Raw genomic sequence first — 25,690 nt, 5'->3', positions numbered from 1 at the left:
TCTCTCTCTCTCTCTCTCTCTCTCTCTCTCTCTCTCTCTCTCTCTCTCTCTTCCTCTCTCTCTTCAATTACTACCCTTCAATACTCCTGTAAGTTCTACCTCCAAATTTTCACCCTAATTTCTATTTTCATGTGCTCTCACAAAGTGAGAGTCTTTTTCCCATGGATGCTCACTATTTCAGTTCACCATTCACAACTGCTACAATACAGAGGTCTTACTCAACTGCATCGTCCTTCTCCTCCCATTTGTGTCACCTATAACACAAAGTCTAGACTCCTTCATAAAGCATTTAAGTCCTCCCAGTCCAGCCCCTGTCTACCTTTTGAGCCAAGTTTCATGAGATCAGCTCATGACCATTGATGCCAGTCCTGTCCATTGGACAACCTACTCTTCCTGAAATAGTCTGGGCGCTCTCTGCCCTGGTTTCCTTCCCCTCTCTTCTTTTCGACAAACCACAAGAGTCTTCATTCTTCTGCATCTAGTTCAAATGCCACCTTCTCTGTGATTTGTCCCTGGTATTCCAGAAGGACATAATAATTCTTTCAGGTTCTCTTAGCACACTGCTCAGAGTTTCAGAAAGGATACTTATTTAATTCTCCTTACCTATAATCAGTTGTATCTCTCTAAGTACATCTCTTTTATCTTTGAAAAAACGTTTCACTCTTTGTACTCCTCCCCCCCCACTGCTTCATCTAATGCTTTATATATAATAAGTGCTTTTAATTTCTGAATATTCATTGAGCACTTACTAGCCACAAGGAACTAGGCCAGGAAGTGTGAGGGCTGGAGGAGAAAAGGATTTTTGGGTTTTGTTTTTTTTTAATGCAATCTCTTTCTTCAAAGGAGCTAATCAGTAAGACACGATCACAAATAACCTAAGCCAGTGGAATAACTGAGGGGGTGGAACTGGGTGGAGGGGAAGTTCTGAGCATGGAACAAACATTCTCAGTGTTCCTAAATGGGAACACCGGTGTTCTGACTGGGAGGGAGGGGTAACAGGAAGAGGAGAGGGAAAGAAACAGCACGACTGCCTTGAGAGTCCATGTCTGTGCTCTAACCGTTATTAAAGTCTTCCTTAAGTCTGACTGACCTAAGTCATCCTTCCCCTCAAACCAGAATAACTTTCCTAAAGCAGAACTGATCATTTAACTCCTCATTCAAATGTTGGCTGTTCTGTGAATCATGCATCAGACAACTGCAGTTCTACGCTAAGACTTAGAGCGAACACCAGTTTGCAGAGATGACACAAAATCAGGGAAAAGCTGGAGTACAAAATGGAAGGGCATTCTGTAAGATGCAGGAGGAGTGCAAATTAAAAAGTGATCAGTATGAGTCAAAGCTAATCAAGAAGAATTAAAGGAGATGAGCCTTTAGAGCCTTTTTATTACTCATCTTAGTAATAAAATTAGATGTAGCAAGAGAGCTTTAAGTGGGTTTCCATTCCAAAATCCTCCACTACTCCTTCAGGGGATTTATTCATTTAGTCAATGTACACACATTAAACACATCAACAATACTCTAAACATGTGTTGAGTGGCTTCAAGGTGCCAGGAACTCTGCCAGACACAGAAAACATGCCAGTGAGTAAAAGACTTTGCACTTAAAACTTTTAGAATATAATGTGATTGACTGAAATGAAATAAGCACAATAAAATGTGATGGATGTAACAATGGGAGAGTATCAGGTGCCATACTCTCAGATCACAGAACAGTGAACCTAAAGTCCTAAGGTCTAGGAAAATACCCCTGAGACATGATATATGTAAACCAAGACTCCAAGACTATACAGAAATTAGTCAGGCACAGGAAACTGAGTACCCAGGCAAAAGAACACCATATGCAAAGGTCAGGTCTACAGAGAGAGAGTGTAGCCTATCCAAGGAACTGAAACATTGAAAACCAAACTACAGCAAAGAGAAAGTTTGTGAGAAATTAGGACAGAGAAGAACGCAGGATCAGGGTATAGAGAACTTTCCTAAGGTATGTCAAGGATTTTATATCTCATCACTGGGTTCTGGGAAACATTAACATATGTAACACCATATATCTAACCTGCTGAGTATGTACCATAAATGGCTGGAAGAGTGGGTCAATGAAAAATGAACTAATGACTCTTTGCAACAGATGGGGACATTTTGACTTGCACTTGAGTGCAGAATGAATATTCCCTAGCAAAAAACCTTGGGATGGGAAGGATTGCAGATTTCAGATTTTGGAACAGCTCTGTGTTCATAATGAGCTATCTTGGAGCTAGGGACCTAGGTCTGAAAAGCAAATGTGTTTATGTGCCATGTAGACCTCCTATACATAACCTGAAAGTAATTTATACAATATTTTAAATATTTTTGTGCAGGAAATGTTTTATGTTGTACAATTGACTGTTCACGGCATCCTGTCAATATTCAAGCGTCTGGATTTTGAAGTATTCCACACTTTAGATCTCCACATTGGGAATGCTCAATCTGTACTTTCTCTAAGAAGTAGTACAACTGTGGCAAAGACATTGACCCTCAGTTTTGCATAGGAGACTGAGCCCATGAACCCCATAAACAACACTCTGACCTTGGTAGAGGTACTCAAAGCCAGCTGTTTTAGCCCAACAGGTAGGACATAAAGCAAATCTGCATCAAAATCAATTTTTCTAGATGTCAGAGTAAAACATTTAAACTGGAAAACACTGAGACTTAAATGATTAAGCTACAAAGAAACAGTGATACTTTCTTAATCCTTGATGGAAAAAAATTGCCTTCTGAATCTCAAGGGCATACATATTCCCAAATTAGATTATTCATAGTGATGCTACCTGAACAAGTAAGTCTCAGGGCAGAGGGGGGAATTTCAGAAAAAACATTTTCTCTTTTTGCAAAGAATAGAAAAGGTAAAGTGATTGTGAAAAGCCAAACAGAACTCTTCCCTTGAAACTCCAAGTCTCCTGAGTCACTGAGTCTTGCTTTAGGTCCCAGCTCTAGGACAGCCACCCATTTCAGCAAATGAGCTGGCACAGAGCAGGGTTTCTCAGAAATACAGGAGCTCGTTCCCAGGATTCTAGGTAATTACCAAGCCAAAGATGAACACTGCACCCTCCTGCTTTTGACCAAGACTACCCCGGATTTCACACAGCCATATTTTGAATTTAGGAGTTCATTTGGCTTCAGGCATAAATAACAGACCAGACTCCGTGCGTAGCAGAAGGTTCCAAAATTATTTCTGGAGTCAACAAGGAGGCTAAGCATTCATTTGCCAGGGAAGAACCTAACTAGACCTTCCAAAAGATTCTAAATGCTATTGGTAGGGCTGCGTGTGCACATGCATTCACGAGTGTATAACCGTGTGTTATTCATACAGAAAAGCCTTCCTAATCAGCAATATGCAAAGGTCATTGGATATTTTACATTAGAGAGAAACATAAAAAAGTACCCACACATGTGGCTTTCTAGGAAATCCATTGTCTATGTCTCATTAGTCATCTAAACTGTAACACTGGGGCAGGAGCCAGGTATACCTGTCTGTGGCTGTCCCAGAGGAAGCACAGAATCTTCCTCCCAAGACTGAGCTTCCCAGTCCCAAGTCCCACACCTAGTAACTACTTTTCAAAGCCTGCCTAGACACACTTGAGTCTAGACTGAGAAGTCCAGACTGGATTTAGAGCTTTCTTGCAGTAGCCCCTCACTCCCACCAGCAGTATACAAAGGACTGCACAGGTGCTCTACAGTGAGGGCATGTGGCTGCCACCTGCGTGCCTCTGGCTCCAGCAGTGCACTGGCTGTCCCAGAAGAGCTAGTCACAGATTGCTGGATAGGATCTTGGTTGCCAAATGACTGCTCTTCTCCTGCCACTTATGCAGTGAAAAGCTAACTGGCAACTGGCTGCCTCGATGCCCCTTTGCATAGCTCTGAGCGACAGTAGGTTCTAATTCAGTATGCCAGGAAGCCTGTTCCCGTATGCCACTCTGAGTGGCCCGTGCAGACACAATAGGCTAAACACACTGAAGTCATGGCATCCTTTCACTACATGCACGCAAGCTTGAGAAACCAAGCTTCCCCCAAGCTGCAGTCCTGAGACTACACCTGCATTCTGAGGCAAGCTGCTTCCTCCTCCCCTCCTCATCCGGAGCATCATTTTTCCTTTTATTTTGTATTAAAAGTAGCTTAGTGATGATGGACTTCAGCTCTTGCCTGTAGTGATCCTGTTCGCATTTTATTCTTGACACAGAATAGGAAGGAGGTTCGCTTGCTTTGCGCAGAAGCTGAGCCACAGGAGAAAGCAAAGCCAATGTGATTTATTGAATGAAAGCACTGGACAATTACCAACAACTTGTTCCTCTGCTGCCTCCAAAAACCTAAGCTGGTAAGTCAAATTTATTGTCATCTTTCTCCATGTAAATGTGGGGGCTTCTTAGTCACTGATTATTTTTCAAATATGTTTGTGTTGCTATGGTGTAAAGGGTATTAAAAAAAAAAAAAAAAAAAAAACCCTGCATCTTCCAAAGTTAGCTACAGGCGGTCTCTGAAGAATGCAACCAAGCATTCACACAGCGGTCCTGCAATAGCGCACACACATCCATGTGGTGTGATGAGGATGGGGGAGGGGGCGCCCCGTTTCTGATAATTGGGCAATTTCCTTGCAGCAAGCTTCATCACATTGTTTGCATAATTGAACAGCACTAGCTATGAAAAATAAAGTACTGTTTGGTTGTACACAATCATTTTCCAGCCAGGTTCCTGAGCACCTACAAAATACCTGTTGGTTCAGGGAAAAGGTGGGCCTCAACCTGCTGATAATCCTGAATATAAACCCCAGCCTAGTACTGTGTTAGCAGGCTGGGCACGCAGAGTTTCAGGCCAGTACTCTGTCTGTCCTGGGTGAGCATGTCCATAAACATCATGGTCACAGCGTTAAAAATACCTGTCAGATCGTGATGGATATGTACTGATACTCTTGTTTGACCTACTGTCACTTTTGGACCTATGTTCTTTAAGTCTATTCCATCAATACAATGCAATGGATTCAACATAGGATTTTATGCTGTGCTGGGTTTTGACCTGGCTAATGCTATAGGAAGCACCACTGATAATTGAGAGTGAGTTTGTTCTTTGCTGGGTCCCAAATTCCCAAACTCCTTGACTTCCTCATTTCATAAATTAGATGTAAGTCACCCTCTGCATAGGGGCAAAGTAAGTGGAGAATGGCATTGCTCTTCCCTCTCAGTACCAGTCTCCTCAGTCTTCTGTTTGCCTGGCTACCACAAGGGTTTACGGCAGCATCAATCCATCTCTGGTGAGCTCAAAGTTCATATAAATGTCATACAGAGTTTAATGTCTTTGGTGTTCTCTATCTGCCATATATCATGGGTCATACAGGTGACACTGTTGCCTTGGGTGCTGACAAAGATGGATGATGTTAGAACAGTTAGCAGCATGGTTCTCTAAATAAAAACTGGAGTCAGGAAATCTGAGAGATGGGTGAAGTTTTGCCTAGTAGAAAGAATCCCCATGCTACTTAATCACAAGAGAAGGGTCATTTCTCCCATGTGATTTAGCTATTTTACAAATGATGGCATTCTAAATGAAAGGAGACAGAATTGCCTACTGGTTACAGGACTAGTGAAATGTCAGGATAGTAGACGACTTTTGCTGATTCTCACACCAAGTCTATGTCTGGCATATCCCTTTACCTCCTTCAGTCTCCAATTTTCTATGCTTCATGACTTCCATATGTGTTCATGAGGTAGTAGTTTAAGCTCTTTGGTTAAAGGGTACACTAAGTAATCGAGATCATTCTGCACACACTTGCATCCAGGGTGCATTTGTTAGAAACTGGCAGAGAAGAGTATATGTGAGGCTGAGGGGTTGTGTGTTCCTTCTCTCAACTAAAGAACACAGCGCCCTCAAAAGAAAGTGTGATTAGGCTGGGGAGATCGCTCAGTGGTCTAAGTGCCTGCCAGGCAAGTGCAGGGACCTGAGTTCCATCCTCAGTACCCCATGCTGTGCCAGCAACTGAAACCAGGCATAGTGGCGCATGCCTGTAACCCCAGTGCTGGGGAGGCTGAGACAGGGGGATCACTACAAGGCTGAGCTATGTAGCAAGACCCTGTACTAAGTAAATAAAATACTTCTAAGAAATTAAAAGAAAGCATGATCACATTTAGGCAAAAAGAGAGGAAAACAGAGCTGAAGCATGCCATTTTAAAAAATCAAATTCACATAAGTAAACTATGAAATTTGGACCTTTTTCAATATTGATTAGTAGTAACTGATTTTCTATGCTTACAATTCCAAGAGCCTAAAGCTCTCCAATGTTTTGAAACATAAAAGTATCTTAAGGGTGCAGTACAAATATGGGTAAAGTCCGTGTATAGAATTTAGAACAACTTTCAGTTCTCAAATTATTTACCACCCCCAAAGGGGTGGCAAATGATGGCAGGAGACAGGAAAAGGAGTGTTGCAGAACTGTCCTGCTACAATGTTGTATATGGTTAGATTTCTGGACTTAGCTGTAAACATATATAATTGTTTATTCCTATTTTTAAATATATTTTAATTTTTTTAATTTTTTGTCATATTCTGTAGGAACTTAAAGTTCAACATATTAATACTTGATGAAAAATACCTGTTCCATGTTATGCCTAAGATGTTTGATATGCAGACAGATAGTGAGGTTGAGCTCAACAGCCTAGGTTGTATGGTAATAACAATAAGCTTGTCTTCTGGAGGGTTAACAACCTAAGTTTGCAGACCAAAATTAGAGAAAAAGGAGGGCTGCAAGGAAAGCCAACATTTTGACTCTAACCTTCCAAAGTCAATTAAGACTCAGGACATATGAGAACTTGTACTGCTACTTCATGTGACTCAGTAGTGTCCCAAATTTTCTGATCAAGGAGATTATGGGGCCAAAGAGGAAAGTGATCGATGATGTAGAGTATGCCTAAGGAGAGTCACATGGAGAGAAAACATTCTGTCAGGCTGTCACAGAGAGCACATTGGCCAAGCAATGGCCGTGACTCATCCACATGGCTGACACTGACAAAGGTTCTACAATCTGAGGTACAGGGTCTCAAGATAAATCCTGAGGGGATTTGACTGACTTTATCAGATCCAAAAAGCTACAATTCTTGTTACATAGGTCTTGCTTTATCTTGGTCTTAACCACCCAGCAGGAAAGTATAAAAATGAAGTATAAGAAGTAAAGCCACGCTGTTATGTCGAGCTGTAGGGGACTCAGGTCAACAACTTCTGACATTGCCAGTCAGGCAGAAGACCCAATACTATTATGGGCTACTGGACACTTTTAGAATATTTTGCTGGGTTCATACACCTATAATATTTAAATGACAGAACTAAACAAAAAAAGGGGATACAGATGAATGACCATTTAGTAAAATGGTTAGGATATATAGCTACATTCTCTTAATTCAATGAATAGAGGGATTTGTTCTAATAGTGTTTGTAAATAGGATATCATGTCTGCATCTTGTACAGCAAATAACCACTAGGAAGACAGTATGCAATGTGTTAAGTATTGGAACTGTCCTACCAATTTGATTTGAAACTGTCTCACTGCTATTTATTTCTCAATAAATTATGGAAAAATAATATAAAAAATAAAAGATCTGAAACTAAAAAAAAAAAATTATTCCCACCTCCCCACATGTGGACTTAGCAGCCATAAATGTGCTATGACTTGAGTTCTAGAAGGCTGACTTGCCAAAATAAATAAAAAATAAATAAATATCTAGCACCCCCCCAAGGATTATGGTATCTGAAAGCCTTTCATTAATGATTCAGTTAGCTATTACTGTCTTCTGTAGAGCACAAACATTCTTAGAGGAAATAATGAATTAAGCCATGATAGCATAAGTGCATGTATTACATTATTTCCAATTCAAATATACTTCAAAGAATGCTAAATTATTACATTAATTATTCTTCTATTTATTTGTCCTTCTCTCCAAGAACTTCCTTTATAATTATTCGTTCACTCCCCAGAAGTTAAGCTCTTTCCTTCTTTTTATGGAACGTTTGTATTAGAAAATACCATCTAGATATTTTGCAGTTCCTTCAAAGTCACGTGTGAAATACCAAATTCACTGGCCTTTACAATTTGAACTCATGATTTTATGTCCCTTTTTTATTTGTTTTGTTTAAAATTATTAATTGATCGATTTTTTTTTTTTCGGAACTGGGGATTGAACTCAGGCCCCTGTACTTGCCAGGCAAGCGCGTATTCCACTGAGCCATCTCCCCGGCCCCAATTGATCGATTTAGAATGCACACAGTCAAGCAACAAGCTTGCAGAAGTAATCTTCAGATCTGTTGATCACTTTATATTCTGCATCCACAACTAACACAATGTGGCCCACTTTTCCTCCTCTCTCTATTCAGCCAAGCTCTCTTCATCCCTATTGCCAAAGCTGTAGTTGAAGTTTCCAGCTCTTACTTTTTTTTCCCAAGAAATTAATACTTAGTTAACCCCTAACACTATTTCCACACTCTTTCCCCTTCAAATAATTGTCTCACTACTGCAAAAAATGTAAATCTCAGCTTTAAATTTTTTTTTTTGTAACTTAATTTTTGGTACCAGGAATTGAACTCAGGGCCTCACATGTGCACTCTCCCTCTCTCCCTGTCCCCCTCCACTTCCCCCTCCGTTCCCCACCCCCCCCTTCTTCCTACTCCCCCCGCTCTTGTGGTACCAGGGATCAAATTGAGGATCTGGGACTTGCCAGGCAAGCGCTTATGCTGCTGAGCTATCTCCCTTATACTTAACTGATTCATAATAATTGGCATATGGCATAGGGAGCTCTAGTGCTCCCTTGCTGTGCACAGTTAGGTTAAGGCCCATGTCTGGTTCCGTATCATGTCTGTGATGCCCCAGACTCTTTGGCCCTCCTACCTGTCCAGATGTCTTTCCCAAGGCCATAGCATAGTGATGAAATGCACCACTACACATGGCAGAGGCCAGAGAAGTTCCATTCTCCCTGCCTTCTGCACTGAAGTCCACACCATGGCCATAGCATGGCTCTTCCCATTTCAGTAGCCTACACTGAGTTGTTATATCTGGAACAAACTTTTCTATCTTTGCTGGCTAATTCATCACTCATCATCCAAATTCCTTTCTCTGGCCTGGTTCCCACCACTTCTCCCATGGTCCCTGCCCATCTCCCCCAAAGTCAGCTACTCAACCCTCTGTGCTACTCTTAAGTCTTAGGCTTTCTGAGAGAAATGTTTATAAGTTAAAAATAGATATAGACTCATATTTCCTTTGAGCCCAAGATCTGTTTTTACTATGCCTCTATTTCTTACTATATAAAATGGAGACACTAGTACTTCCTTATAGGATACAAAAAGTGGATCATATAAAGGCATTACAATGGACTGAATGCTTATGCTAACCTCCTCATCAATATGGTGAAATCCTAACTATCAGCTTGATGACTTTAGGAAGAGAAGCCTTGGGGAGATAAGAAGTTCATGAGAGTAGAGCCCTCCTAGCAGAAATCAGTGCCCTCATGAAAGAGACCGCAGGAACCCCAGGCTAGTCAGCCCCCTCCACTAGGTGAGGTCACTGCAAGAAGACTATGACTCTGAAAGCAGTGCCCACCCAACACTGACTCTACAGGCACCTTGATCTGAGGCTTTCCAGTGCAATATACATTCTCTCATGGTTTGTAAGTTACTCAGTTCATTACAGGAAACTATACAGACTAAAAGAGGCATTATTCTAAATATTGTCTGGCCCACAGAAAGTGGTATGAAAATATATACTATCATTATTATTTCATGATTCCACACATCACAGTCTCATAACTGGATATTCTTATCACGGCCTTTCTTTTTAACTTTGAGTTCTTTAGGGACAGGTAGGGTGACCAATCCATTTTAATTTATCCAGAATTTTCCCAGTTTTAACACTGAAAGTCCTGCATCTTAGGGTCTCCCTCAAACTCAGGCAAACCAAGACACTTGGTTTCTCTACATAAGCCTCTACCTTATTCTCTTGTGGGTTCCTAGGACCTACTATAGACAACATCAGTTACCGAGGATATCACCAAGAAGCATCTGTTGAACTACAGAATCAGTATTTTCTTTTCACCTTTTTCCCCAAAAGTCTGTACTTAAAACTTCAAAAAAGAGATCAGTCTTCTTTCTAGGGAGTCACCACTGACCTTATAAAACCTAGTAATGGAAAACAAATATATACATATATACATATATATATATTTTCTTATGTATATATACATATATATACATATATATTTCTTACTTTCTTTTTCAAAAGGACACAGGAACTAAAAGGGCTACTTCCACTATGTTCCACTCTGTTGTATGTGATCATTATACTAGAACCAGCCACTCCTTAGCAAGCAAAGGCACACTTGTCATGTTAACAGCAGGTGGAGAATGGAAGGGTCAGATTTAGTTTTCTGCCTAGTGACAGGCAGATGAGACCTGAAGCCTCACTAGTTTATATCACAGCATAAGGACAATATTGCCCCAGTCAGAAATGTTCCCTTCGCAGCATGTATGTGTCTACTCAGCTGTCAAGAATGGCTAGAACTCCCATTTCTAATGGATTATATCTTGACAACTATTTGTGGTTCTCAGCCAGACGGACTCACTTCTTTTTATACAATGTGAATATACTCAGAAATTCTAACAACCAAGATCCAATGAAACGCAGACTCTGGAAGTACCAGAATTTATAATGAGGACATGAAGGCTTGTCTTCCAACTCAAGATCTAGAAAGAAACTGTCAGGCAGCCAGCTCAGCTTCTTAGAAATAATAACAGCTGAAATGTTAAGGGCATGGGTTTTGGAGTCAAAGTTCAAATCTTGCTGGTCTTTTTACTTGTAATTGTCATTAATGACAAGTGATCTAACCTCTCTAGGCCTCAGGTTTTTTGTTTATAAAATGGGGATATCAATAATAGCACTTTTCAAAAATGCATTTGGTTGTTACAGGGTCTCACTGCACAGCTCAGATTTGTAGTGATTCTCCTGCTTCCAGTCTCCCCAGCACTGGGATTATAGGCGTGCACCACCAGGACTCTATAGCCAGTTCAGCCCACCCTGGGGGCAGGGCTAGTACAGCATGTCATGCCAGGGATCGAACTGTGGTCCCTGCACTTGCCTAAGCAGGCGCTTTAGTCCACTGAGCCATCTCACTGGCCCAGTACTTACTTCTTCATAAGGTAGTTATTACATTTTATTTTACTCTATGGAAAAAAACCTTGATTATCATTGGCCTGTTCTCAATCACAGATTGCTCTAGTCAATCTCAGTGCATAAAATATGAAGTATAAAGAGAAAGGGAAAGGAGGAAAGACAAATCAAGGGTGGTTTAGCTAAAATACCAATAACTTCACAATGTGCATTAAAACACACACACACACACACACACATTTTGTTATTTTCTTGTGTGTGATGGCTTCTAAGAAGCCCTCAGGACACCTGCAGGGAAGGAATAGAGAAGACACTGTACACTGATTTCTGCCAGTGTTCTGTCCATCATTAGTTCAATTTTCCAGTTTTCAGGCAGTGTCACCCAGTCTCTCAAGGTTGCCACGGTGGATCTCACAGGGTCAGGACTGTCACAATTAGCATCACAGAAAGGATGATGGTGAGATCAGGCCAGTGCCACCTGAGGTGGTGTTGCTGAAAGGCAGGATGGTGGAGGAAGCCGTGGCTGTCCAAGAGAGAAACAAAGGCCAGAAAGACAGTCCTGAAGAAAATCAGCCAGGCACCACTCTCTACCAGCTTCCCTGGTTATCTGGGATCTGAGTTTGCCACACTACCACCACGCATTTTAATAGCACAGCTCTCCATGGATTCACATATCCTTCACAAGTCTCCAAAGTATAGAGAAACCCAGTTACAATATTTCCAAGAGGAGACATTTCTGATAAGGAAAATCTACTCATTATTGTATGGACTGCACTCTTTGTGTTCTTCTAAAATTTTTTTTCTTATCAAAGCTTATAAAGGTTTTCTCTTATGTTTTCTTCTAGAAGCTTTATAGTTTTAGAGTTCAAAAGCAATTAACTTTAGCTTTTTATGGAGGGTGTCATAATAGTTGATTACAGCCTAAAGTCTGGCTCTGTACGCATCTGCAGAGACCAGTACCGGTCCACACAGCCTGATCTCCACCTCTTCGTAGCTCAAGGCCTCAAAGCCTATCTGAAGGAAGAAAAAAAAGGGGGGGTGTCTTTTTTCTGTAGAGCCAATCGATGGGTTTTAATTTTTCTTATTAAAATAATAGCTAATAAGTGGATAAACAATAGTATAGATAAAATAAGATACTACTCAATAATAAACATGAAGAATTATTGATATACCCAATAAGTGTAAGTACCAAAATAATCTGAGTTTAAAAGACTAGGTGAAAAGGGGCACATTCTGATAATTCTATTTGTATGGAATTCTAGAACACTGAATCCAATCTGTGGTGTCAGAAAGCAGATCAGTAATTCCCTGGGAACTAATGGGTAGAAAAAGGAGTTCATCTAAGGGAGGGAAGAAAGATTGCAAAGAGATATATAAGGAAACTTTTGAGAATGATAACTATGTTCAACATTTTGATTATGGAAGTGGTTTCATGGGTGAACAATTCATGTCAAATCTTACCAAACTGCACCTGTAAAAGCATACAGCTTATTGCATGTGAGTCATGCTCAAAAGAGCTGCTATAATAGTATTTATTAAACTCTGATGTTTAGATATTCTGCTCAACCAATATATGTATTCTGTCATTTAAAACTCTGATGTCCCTTCTAGATTTGTATATGACCTATTATTAAATGAGAAGTAATGCTACTGATGTGGAAACTGAAGCTTACAGAAAGATCATACAGTTAGTAAGTAGGTAAGACAAGACCTAAATCGGATCGGCTTTATACCAAAGCCCTCAATTTTAATTCTATGCTTACAGCTACCTTGAGTATCTTGGAGTTAAAGAAGAAATACAGTATGACAGACTCCAACCTGCTCATATGTTCCACAAAACTGTCTAATAAAGAATCCTCTCGAAAGAGTGCTATCCCAGATTTAACCCAACAAAACCAGTTTCCCTGTCCAGTCTCCTCCTCCATCTCGTTTTCACCCACTGAGTATTTCATTCAAATTTTGAGTCTTTATTTCTGTTCAATTCAGTGGTACAGAGAAAACTGTTGCTATCATTTTCAAGATATATCAATAAAGATCAAGCAAGAAGTATATGGCACATTTAACAGAGTAACAGGGGAAGTCAATAATGGAGACATTTACAAAGGAGTGGGTAAGTTAAGGAAAACCAGTAAAGTATAAAGGAGGTAGAAATCTCTGTAATGCAGGAGAAAAAAAAGCAACATTAAAATACACATTAGCCCAAGAAATACCAACACCTCATTTTCAATCTTCCAGTTGCTGTCTCTCATTTACTGTTAAGTAAATCCATGAACAAGGAATATTTATCCATTTATTTATATTTTTCTTTAGCTTGTTTGCACAACTGTTTTCTAGTTTTCAAAAAAACTTTTTTATTTAACTTGTTAAACATATTTCTGAGTATTTCTTTTAATGCTATTGTAAATATGGTTGCTCCCTTAAGCTCACCATCTTTTACTTCAGAAAAAGGAAAAAAGACACATTTATATTATTTTATATTTGCCTATGGCAGTTTCCTTTCCAATGTTTTTTTTCTTTCATGTGTATTTCAGTTATTGACACTCTTTCATTTTAGTCTGAATGACTCCCTTAGTATTTGTTGTAGGTAAGGCCTAACACCAAGTTCTCTGCTTTTATCTATCTGGGCATATCTTAATTTCCCCTTCAACTGAAGTGAAGTTTTGTTGAGTGGAGATCTGACAATTCACGTCTTCTATCATTTTGAATATGTCACCCCAATTCCTTGTGATCTCGATGGTTTCTGGTGAAAGACTGACAATCTTTATGGCAAAACTTTATATACAATGTCATTTCTTTTATGTTATTTTCAAGATTTTTTGTCTTTGGCTATTGACAGCTTGATTATGATGTATCTAGGTATGCATCTCTTTTTTTTAATATTTATTTATTTATTTATTTATTTATTTATTGTGTGTGTGTGGCCTGCTCAGCCCGTCAGGGGGCGGGGCTGGCTGGCATGTGGTGCTGGGGGATTGAACCGCGGTCCCTGTGCTTTGTTTAGCTTAGCTTGTTCTAAGTAGGTGCTTTAGACCACTGAGCCATCTCACCAGCCCAGGTATGCATCTCTTTAAGGTTACCTTACTTAGTGTACACTAAGAGTAGTAGGTGTGTCTGCTTAAAATTTTTCATCAAATTTGGAGAAATTTTTCTATTGCTTCCTCAAATATCTTTTAGGTCCCATCTCCTTGTGGGACTCCTATTGTGTTTACGTTAACAGCATCCTACAGATTTCTGACACTTTGTTCTTCTTCATTTACCTCTTTGTTCTCAGACTGGATAATCTCATTTCATTTATCTTAAAGTTTGCTGGTTCTTTTACTGTTCAAACTAGATGTTGAACTCTTGCAGTGATTTTTTAATGTCATTTCCTATGATTTTCAGCTCCAGAATTTCACTAATATGCTTAATTTGGTGAGACATCATTCTCATAATTTCTTTAGATATGATTTTAGTTCTTCAACAATAACTTGAAGCAGTTAAAATTTTTAGGCAATAAGTACAACACTGGACTTTTTCAGGGACAATTTCTATTGACTGCTCTATTTTCTGAGCATGATATTCAGAGAATAATTTTCTGTTTCTTTATGCATCTCAATTTTCTGCTGGGCTGTCCCTAGACCATGTAGGCACTATACCATAGTATACCATGGGTAAGGTGGCCAGCACGTAGTTCCAAGCTGACAGCCTCCCTCATGTTGGTCCTAACTTCCAACACAGAACAGGGAACTGAGTGCAGTCTCAGAGGCCTCAGCTGCCCAAGTCCCTGCCAAGCCCCAAGGACAGTGGCGCCCATGGCCTTTGACTCTGTCCATCTGGCTGCTGTTCACTATTTCTACAGGCAGTAACAGGCGCCCTTCCCTTTGCTGCCTTGAATGGAAGTGTCCTTCTCTTGTTCTTTGGCCAAGAGTAAATCTTTCATCACTCAATCAGCAACTAGACTGATCAGTTCCACAATTCAGAGAGAGAAAAAGACCCCAACTGGGGTTGAAAATTGGTAGGAGAGGGGCCAGAGAGATAACTCAGTAGAATAAGCACTTGCCTGGCAAGCGAAAGGGCCTGAGTTCAATCTTCAGTTCTGAAAAAAAAAAAAAAAGAAAGAAAGAAAGAAAGAAAGAAAGAAAGAAAGAAAATTGGTAGGAGAATTTGAAGCCATATTCAGAGAAAAGATTCACTGTTAGTATTCATTATTGGTCTAGTGTTGGTTTTCATTGGGTAGTCTATTCTCAGATTGAGAGTTCTTTTAGAGATTACAAAAGATGAACCACAACATTCAGTAATTGACAGTTACAAGAAATAATAAACACGCAGCTCCCTTCAAAAGTGTAACTGCAAACCAGGTGTGGTGGTGCATCCCTGTAATCCCAGTACGCAGGAGGCTGAGGCACAAGGATCCCCGTAAATTGGAGGCCAGCCTGAGCTAACTAGTGAGTTCATTGTCAGCCTAAACTAGAGTGAGATCCTGACACAAAAAAATAAATAAAAAAGTGTGAAGATAATCTAGAATGGAGATTATCTCATTGCTCATTGCTCTCCAACTCCAGGGCAGCCTTTAGCTCCTTAGAGTGAGGTGGTCACTCCCAAAGCCACTAAGAACACTAGTAAGGATCCCCAAACAGGAAGCCAGTAGGCGAGCAGTGCTCGAGAGCACCCTCTGCCACACAGGCAAGGAAGCTCAGATACTGGCCTGAGGGGCCTCCCCGTAGAGCTCACCTGCCCCAGAACCTCCAATTGACAAACCTTCTCCAGCATCTGGGGAGGGACACTACACAGGACCTCAAAACAGGTCTTAAGCTCAGGACCTCAGCTACTGGGATTTGTGGGGTGTCCTCTGGGCCCAATAGGAAACAACAGTCGGCCAACACTCTGCACGCATGAGGAAGGCGCTTACACCCACAACTCCATCCCGCTCCCCAAAACTGAATGTGTCTCCCTGTTGTCAGGATTTATAAACCTTAGAAATATTCCCCCCATGAAGTCAAAGACTAACTAATGTGATTGAGAGTGAAAGAATAAGAGAAAAATATGGTTTTTCATTGTTATTTGCATATGAATTTTCATATAAACATAACAAAACTTTAACATAAATCAAAATATTTCAGTTTATAATTTCTAAGACTTCACAACAATTATCAGTAAAACTGTCAATTTTTTTTCTAGACAATGCCGACATTATCTTTTTTTTTATCTTTTATTTACGTATTTGGTACAGGTTCTCACTAAGCACTTTGGTACAGACTCTTAGTGATTCCCCCATCTCAGCCTCCCTGGTGCTAGGATTCTAGGTGTGCCAGCTCCATGTGCCCTCGGAGGGGCCTGTATAGTACTGGGGATCAAACCCTGGTCCTTGTGCTTGCAAGGCAGGCACTTAGACCACTGAGCTATCACCCCACCAGCCCAACAATGCCAACATTTAGGCTGTCTTAAAACAAGTAAAATTCTTATCAATAGCAACCAATGCAATTGTGTTCATTTAACATACTTTTCTAATTGAGCTTTCGCACATGCAAACACATTCTTAATGTCTGTCTTCCATGCTGTTCCTTAAATTTGCTATCAAAATACATTAAATGAAATTTAAAAACTGGTGGCTGTGGTGACACACTCCTGTAATTCCAGTACTCAGATGCTGAGCTAGTAGGAGTGCCTCAAATTCAAAGCCAGCCTGGGCTGCATAGCAAGACCCTATCTCAAAAAAAAAAAAAAAAAAGTAACAATACCTAAACATAACCTGAAACAAAGCAAAAATTCTAATTACACATTTCTGCTTTAATTAATTGGGAAACAAGTACTTTAAACATTGTCTTTATAGTATTTGAAAATTCTCATCCCTGTAATTTCTGCAATCTGGAGGCAGAGGCAGAAAGACTGCTGGGAGTTCAAGGTTAACCTGTGGTACACAGTGAGTTGGGAGTTCAGGACTAGCCTGAACCACATAGTCAGAGCCTGTCTCAGAAAAAAAAAAATCTGTTGAAAGCAAAGCATTTTAATAACATCATGTAGTAACTCTGAAACTCAAATTATCCTTCCTCCCCTAGTTGTCTAATAATTTTTCAGAACTAAATCTGTAAAGTCTCTATTTTTTTCTATTTGTTGCCCCTGAAGAGTCTGCTTAGTTAACTTAGTGGTCAGAAAATGATGAGCATAGATTTCCTTAAATACCTCGACTGTCCCATATGCAGAGGGTGCCTGTGTACTATAGTGGCCAAGCCTTTAATAATTGGCAAGAAGGGTGGCACTTCTGTCTTCTTAGTCTTCACTTCCTTCCTGCTCAGAGCCTTAAAGTCAGACAGAGGTAAGAGTTTAGAACTTTCTCCAGATTTTCCCCTACATTCTCATCCCTAGGCATGGAGGTGATCTGCTACGATTCCAGCATTATGTTTGGGTTCTTCAAAATTCCCTATGAGCATCTCATTCTTCAGATTTTGAAAATTTTTGAACAATTTTAAAATAATTTTTGATGTTTGTTTTGACAAATACCTAGAAGTAACTTGTTCTTAGCAGGTTCTAAGTAAAATAAAATAAATTTAAGCCTTTTCAGTGGGGTCTTTCAGGGTACCAGAGGACATCAAATACTGGCAGTTCTCTAGAAATGCAGTTTTGAAGGAGTTCAAACCTTATTCACTCCCTCCCTATGGGTGGAAGGTTATACTTTTAAGTATGGGAATGTGGACTGCTGGTTTTTAAGTCTATCACAGAACTGCAGAGGATGGGAAGAGGGCAAAACAAAATACCACAAAAAAACAAAGAAAGTCATTCTTATTGAATCTGGCCCTTTTTCTTCAATAAAATCTTCTTGAATTGCTGTGACCCCTTGTTTCATTTTTAAAAGATTCTGAAAGGGTTAATTCAGGTAACTTTTGCTCCTTTTCTCATTGATGACATGGAGGAACATTTTTGAAGGTTATTTCTTTGCCCTTACCACTGATACCTTATTTTTTTGTTTTTAATCTTTTTTTGTTTTTGTTTTTAATCTTTATATGAAATGTGTATTTAGGCGTTCCACATGTAACTGACTTTTTTTTTTTTGGCCAGCTCAGCCTGCCCTGAGGGTGGGGCTGGCATAGCACGCTGTACCAGGGATCCAACTGTGGTCCCCTCACCCTGCCTAAGGCTGCCTGAGCAGGTGGTGCTGAGCTATCTTGCCGGCCCCAATGACTTTTTAAAGGCTGCCATTGAAGGAACTTAGTCCTTTATTAAGAAAAGTAAGCTTTTTGTATATTTTGTTCGCAGGTATTTTTAATATTCAACCTCTTTATTTCAAATTCTTTTCAATATTTCAATTATTTTTAAGTTTATCTTTATTCCATACTTCCCCCTGCTAATATGATGTCCTACTCCCTATTTCTATTTTACTATAAGTTACTGTAAATATATACGTCAAAATACTTAAACTGGCATTTTTCCAACAAAATACAACTAAATAATATTGTAACTACATTAAGATCAAATTTCAAAACCATACTTAAAACAAGAAAATTAAACCATAATACACTTTTGCGACCCTACTTTGGAAAGACCTGGTCCTTCTAGTAGTTGATGCTATTCACTACTATAATGCTCCAAACAAGATAGTAAATTTCATTTGTTGATTAATTAATCTTCACAAGTCTGTATGAATACCTTGTTACTATCTATTTATATATGATAAATTCAGAGAATTTATATGATAAACTCAGAGAATTTAAATAAGGTGCCCCAAATCACATAAACTGTAGATAACAACATCAGCATTCAAAATTGCATCCACTAAACCCAGAGCCAAAACCACAGTGACATTCAAGGCCTGACCCATTTTTCCATTAGAGTAAAAAATGAAGAGCACAGCTTGTTGGGAGAGGTATTCATGTTCCTAAAAACAGATCATAGAAAATTGTCTTTCTTGCTATCTTTCATCTAACAAAATTTTTAAATATGTAGGACAGAAAGCATAATGATGAATGAAAAAGTGAAAACATGCTGAAGAGTAGCTTGTAAGAAAGGGACATCTGGGGAAGTGTGAGAAGGAAGTCGAAGAGACAAAGTCAACCTGAGGTGACGGAAAGGAACAGATGGGAGATGAGCACAGACAAAAGGGGCCCCATGAGTAGGTGTTATTAGTTCGAGGGCACATCACTGGAATTTGATCAATCGACAAGAACTTATTTACTGGGCTCCTGGGCATTGTGGGAGATACACAAGAAGGTAGAGTTATTTTGAGAATGATAATGATATAGACAAGACAGATGGCTTGAACAGGGGCATTAATACTGAACGAAAAGGCTAGAGACAGAAAGCCAAAAAACAGGAGATGAAGGCAATTCCCATGTGAGCCAGGGTGGCTGTGAATCTGGAATTTCGGAGGACAGAGAAAGAGGCAAATTAGGTGGAACTTTGTGGCTGTTACTGAACCAAAAATAAATAGAAGAAAGAGAAAGAAATCACCTGTCTTTTCCATTTCTGCTTTTATGAAAATTAGATGATGAATATGGATTAATAAAGCATACCCTCCTACACACAGACATGCTCATTTAGCTAAAGCAGGATACAGCCTAATGGAAATGACCACAATGGATCAGTCTGACCACCAAGGGAGGAGCCAGGAAGTCTTTCTGTCTTGCAGAAGTTTGAAGCAAGACTTAAAAAGTGTCTAAGAGCATTTAATGAAATGGGTCCCTATTTATTGAAGTGAAAGTAAATCAAAGCTGGTGTTCACCAGAGAAACATGATGGGGAAATAAAATTTCCAGGTATCCCTCCGGTATTATATAAGTAACAGACTATTTTATATACGCTCATTTATTCTAATGTATTTATTGAGCACCTTCCATAACAAAAACTTAGCTACTGTGAGTCTTCCTATACAGTAGGTTCATGCATATATTTTATCCAAACACACATACACACACACACACACACACACACACACACACACACATATCAGGCAGCCATGGTCTTAACAATATTCACATTCCAATACCAATACTCAAAATAAAGTTGGGTAGCTTTTAACAAGGCATGGCTGACCTCCTAGAAACTGACTTCAGGTGTGATTGGGTGAGGGGTCAGGGCTGTTAAGAGATCAGAGATTTTAGGAACAACATTCAAATACTACTAGGAGCAAAGCAGTTGGGAGTGCCCTGGAGGACCCCTACCCAAGGTGTCTGGGGTGAGAGGGAAGGGTCCCACGGATACAATCCACCAAGTCTCTCCACAATGGGGCAGTAGACCAAATGAACACAACCCACCTCAGAGTTCAAGGGGCACCACCAACAGAAGGGTGTGCAGGGAGCAGTCCTGCCGTGCGGGGGACAGAATCTGGGTCAAGTTAAGTAGAAAAGCCCTAATTCCTGTATATGCAAACATAACTAAACAGCCATTAGGCTACAGAATTGGGACACTTCCTCAACTGGCTGAGACACCAATAGACTGTGCGGAACTTCATATCATATACATAGGTATGAAAATGAAAATGCATATACAGGAAAGGGAGGCTGTCCTACCAGTTAGGTCTGTGACCATCAATAAGTTGCTTCTTTTCCCCGGGATCCAGCTCTCACCTTTCAAAAATTAAGAAGGTAGGTCAGATACTCCCTGAGATCCCTTTCCAGCTCTAACATTCTATTAGGATTCCAGTGGTGACAAGAGACAATAAAATTCTTTCTCAGCTTACAATTGTGTTGTCAGTGATCCATCGGATTTTCTTCTTAGGAACTGCCGTGTGAAAATGACCCAACAAATGCAGAATTTACATCTTACTCAGTCAAAGAAACACAGTACCCCATCCTCCCCCAACGCCGCCAAACGCCTGTACAGGAACCTGTCAGAGAAGCTGAAGGGGAGCCACTCTTCCTTCGATGAAGCCTATTTTAGAACAAGAACTGACCGGCTGAGTCTCAGAAAGACTTCGGTGGTAACAGAGTTCTTTGTATTCTGTGTCAGTTTCATTTGCTCAGTTGTATTTGAAGATTCCAAGGCGATCTGCATTTATTTCTGAAACGTGTGTTTTCACAATTTTATAAATGCTGAAATAGAATCCAGCAGAGCAGGGACAACATCTATCTACGGTGTTAGATGAACTCTGATGGCGAGATTTTTCCTTTTCTTCCTGTGGCTTCCTTCTTACAACTAAAGAAATCAGTCTCCAAAGACAGCTGCTTGGCAAATACGGAATCTTGGGTTTTCTGAGATCACCAGGGTTTATTCAAATAATAATATTAATATTATTTTCCTATTTCTGCTGTGCAGACCACCTGCTTTCCAAAGGCATTCAAAACATAATCCAGGAAATAAATAGGTATCTACTACATTGGGAGAAAAAAAAATAATAGAAAAAGAAAAACATACAGGGAGTAAAAAGAAAAATGGGTATATCAGAAACCTAGGTAAGGGCCAGCAAGATGCCTCAGTGGTCTAAGCACCTGCCTGGCAAGCACAAGGACTGTGTTGATCCCTGGTACCACATGCTGGCCTCTGAAACTTGGCATGGTGGTGCACACCTGTAATCTCAGCACTGGGGAAGCTGACACAGGAGGATCACTATTAGTCAGAGCTGTGTAGTAGACCTCATAACATACAAATAAAGATTTTCTTTAAAAGCCTAGTTAAATATAGTACCTGGAGTTTATTATTAAATTTATTTCTGAGTTCCCAGGCAATCAAAACAGAAAAGGAAACATAATTGGTTGTAGCATTCCATTAGCAAATATTAGAAAGTATAGCAGTCTATCAGGAGAAATGAACATTTTCCTGTTGCTAAACCACTTGGCCTCTATAGATGTCATAGTGAATTATGTAGAGAGAATGGCAAAGAGAATCTGAGCATGGTGGCACACAGCTGTAAGCCCAGCACTCCAGAGGCTGACACAGGACAATTATGAGTTTGAGGCCAGCCAGGGCTATATAGCAAAATTCAAACCAGCATGGATGGCATAGCAAAACCCTGCCTCAAAATCCAAGAGGGCAGTGTTACATGAAAAGAGTAATATTAGTGATATTTCAGATGTTTTCATAAAGTTTTTTATGTTGACCCTCAGTAAAAGCTAAGGGCATAATATAAAGAGGCTCAGCAAGGGTTTTTTGCAGGGGGTAATACAGCATTTGTTAGAGTTTAAAACAAGTGAATCCTGGCCTTTCCAGGTAGAAGCAAGCTAGAATCTGCCAATAAAAGCATGGAAGTAGAAATGACTTAAAAGTGAGAGAAATATGAGACATGGGAAATTACAAATACTAAGAATGAAAACTAAACACATACTGTAGACAGGGTAACAGTTTAACTTTGCTTATTCACACATTCTCATTTCAAGTTCATCTTCTGGGAGGGCTCAACTGTGGCTAAAGTTGTCTGATCAGGGGAGGCCTTTCAGCCTAGCAGTGTGCAGGCAGAACACTTTTCCATTTGGCAGCTCGTCTTTCAGCAACAAGAACTGCATACCAACGTAGCTGCAACTCCTCAGTCCATGCTGTGAAAACAAGGAGCATTTGCATGATCACTTCATATCTTACTCAAGCTCCCGGTTTTTCGTGTGGTATTACTTAGCGAAAGCCAACCAACAGTTTCTGATATAATCAGTTTCTGATGAGACTAAAGATAAAACCTATCTGCCCACACATTTGGTCACTGAAGATCTGCCTCACCCCTAATTCCAGAGCCCTCTTTTGTTTACTGCTAATCCCTTGAAACATTTTTCTCAAAAGAACTATATTGTACCTATTTCTTTTGGTAATACATATTCCATAAACAACTTGTGGCCATCTCAGACCCCCAAAACAATTAGCCATAAACCACTGAAATCCTCCTTGAATTCTGCCACTTGAGCTCTTCGCTTCAGAGCTCAGAAAGGCCAAGTGTGTATAAGGTGGGGTTCTGTGAAAACCAAGTGTGGTATTGAGAACACCAAGAGATGTAGGAAAGTGGGCATCCACCTGCAGGCAGAATGGAGCTACAAGAGCTGTAAATACTGATATAGCATATATTTTTCAGAAAGATTATTCTCGTACCAGAGTAGAGCCAAGACTGGCAATAAATAGGTCACTGCCATCATAAAGGCCACAGATGTCACAACCTAAGGATGAAAAGGCAGGAAGGAGACGTATTTTGGAGGAACAGAAAAGGTGCATTCTTAGTAGCGAGCTAGTCATAGTTAAAACTATCTCTGCTATCAACTATGCCAGAATCTTCCCAACTGTGTGCTATAGAACACTATTCTAGAGGTAGCTAAAGCTAAACACACACAAAATATGTTGAAGTGATTAAAGAAAATGCATAATTAAAATACGAATTCCTATAGTAATAATGGAGCAAACTGGCTTAATCCAATGTTTACCACGTTTATTGAGTGGCCACGTGCTACCTTTTTCACAGCACACCTTTTAACAACTGATCAATCACTGCTTCTTCTGCAAAGACTAGTTTGAGAAGTGCTTATTTCAGCACTTAACTAAAACTCATCTTGCTATATAGTATTGCACTGCCTTAAATTGGCTCAATGCCCATTAGAAAGGCTAGAGGAAGCTTCAACAGTATATACTTGGGAGGTCTTGTGGTGCAATGCAGCTATACAATTATCCATTAATAAGTGGGCATGAAGCCCCTAAAGCAGCCTCTAAAATTCAGAAGAGCTACTCCACAAAGACACGCTGGTCACTGTGCCAACCTGCTTTCGTTCTTTACTTCCAGAACTTCCAGGGCAATGAAGCCATGTTTGAGGCAGTTGAGCAGCAGGACATTGATGCTGTGCAGCTCCTCCTGGATCAGTATACACCAGAAGAGCTGGACCTCAACACACCTAACAGTGAGGGGTTGACACCTCTGGATATTGCCATCATGACCAACAACGTGCCCATTGCAAAGATTCTTCTGAAGACAGGGGCCCGAGAAAGTCCGCATTGTGAGTATAAACAGCATTCTACCTAGACCTTCAGGGCAGGGACGGTTCAATAAGCACAGGCTCTGGGATGTTTTGCATGTTTTTGTAGACTTTCATGATGAACAGTCATGTTCACCAGTCTAAGCATTTAATTGCATTCTAATTAGAATATTCTAAACAACATTAAAAAGGACCCCTCCCACAGAACTTCCCTGTACAACTTTCAGCCAAGCTTTTGAGTATATGAAAGATCCCAAATGATGATCTAGAACAGGAAGTGTAATAGAAAAAGAATGAGGACAGGTGTGTTTGTGTCTTTGTATGCCAGTCAGTGTCATGTCTTCACTCATTTATTCAGCGAACACAGCACAGGGCAATGTTTTAGGTGCTGGTAATGCCATGGTGAACAACACAGACTTCCTATTGTCACAGAGCCCAAATACTAATGGAGGAGAATTCCAAAAAGCAAGTAAATAATTAAAATAAACACTCAAATAGTAAGTTCTATGAAGGAGATGAATGAGTGAGCAGCCAGAGACTGGTGAGGAAGACATGATTTCTGATACGGCTGGCAAGGGACACGTCTCCGGCGTGCTGGTAGCTTGGTCAGGCCCTACATGAGTCTAGAGAAACGAGCCACAGGACTATGTGGGAGTCAAACTCTGGGTACAACTAGGAGGGCTCTGAGGCAGCCAGAAATGAGGCTGATGTACTGGCAGGGTGAGAGAGCCAGAATGGCCAAAGCTAAGTAGCACATGAGAGAGCAATAGCCGAGGCAGAAGGCACTGTGACCAGATGGTGCAGGACCTTGAGGCCAGCCAGCATGTTTCCCTTTGATGCATGCGTGTGAGGGGAGAACAGAGAGCAGCTTAGACAGATGAATGCCATAGGCTGCTGCACACAGAAAGATAACTGCAATCTGGGGGGAACCAGCAGTGATTGGAACTGATGAGACCAAAAGAGCCATGTGGGAGGCTGCACTGATAATCCAGACACCCTGGTAGGTGCTTAGACACGCCTGACTGGGTTGCTGACCAATGGGAGAATTCCGAATGTACACTTTGGCCGATATATTAAGATAGAGTTCATATGCCATACAGCTCACCCATTGAAAGTGTGCAATCTGATGGGCTTTGATATATACACAGAATTGTGCAGCTGTCACTACAACCAATTTGACAACTTCACTGCCACAAAAAGAAACTCCATACTGCTGAACCATCACTCCATGGTGTCCCCTCTCCTTCCAACACTAAGAAAATCTTTCTGTTTCTATACACTTGTCTCTTCTAGATTTCCATATAATGTAAATATACAATGTGTAGTCTTTGATGACTGCCTTCATTCTGGATCTATTTTGAAGTACAGTCTAGGATAATACTTGTAGAGTGAGTTACTCAGGAACAGGAGCAGACTGTGCCCAGGAGAAAAGCAAACAATATCAGAGAGCTTTCAACCTTGCCACACACTGTTCTGAAGACTTTACAGGCATTTGACTCCTTTAATTCTCACAAGAACTTCATGAGGTATACTCTTACATTCCCCTTAGTGCAAGCCCTCGGACTCAATGACCACAATGGCCCCGTGCCATGAATTTTATGTTTCCTAAAAGAAAAAAGGTAAACCCATCAAACTGTTAGCTTCTCTAATACTGATTCACTTATTTCTGAGAGGTGAGACCCA

General features: G+C 40.3%; 1 protein-coding gene across 1 annotated transcript in view; it reads left to right on the top strand.

Moving 5' to 3' along the window:
* Ankfn1 (ankyrin repeat and fibronectin type III domain containing 1) overlaps window positions 1–25,690 on the top strand; it is a 273,730-nt gene that overhangs the window by 92,694 nt on the left and 155,346 nt on the right. Inside the window, exons 3-5 of the mRNA XM_023705526.1 lie at window positions 4,213–4,347; window positions 20,850–21,051; window positions 23,818–24,028. Coding sequence (XP_023561294.1) covers window positions 4,213–4,347; window positions 20,850–21,051; window positions 23,818–24,028 — 548 coding nt within the window. The remainder of the gene's footprint in view (window positions 1–4,212; window positions 4,348–20,849; window positions 21,052–23,817; window positions 24,029–25,690) is intronic.

Source organism: Octodon degus, unplaced genomic scaffold (genome assembly GCF_000260255.1).
Source record: "Octodon degus isolate 3935 unplaced genomic scaffold, OctDeg1.0 scaffold00222, whole genome shotgun sequence".
NCBI lineage: Eukaryota > Metazoa > Chordata > Mammalia > Rodentia > Octodontidae > Octodon > Octodon degus.
This window is presented reverse-complemented; position numbering and strand designations above follow the sequence as displayed.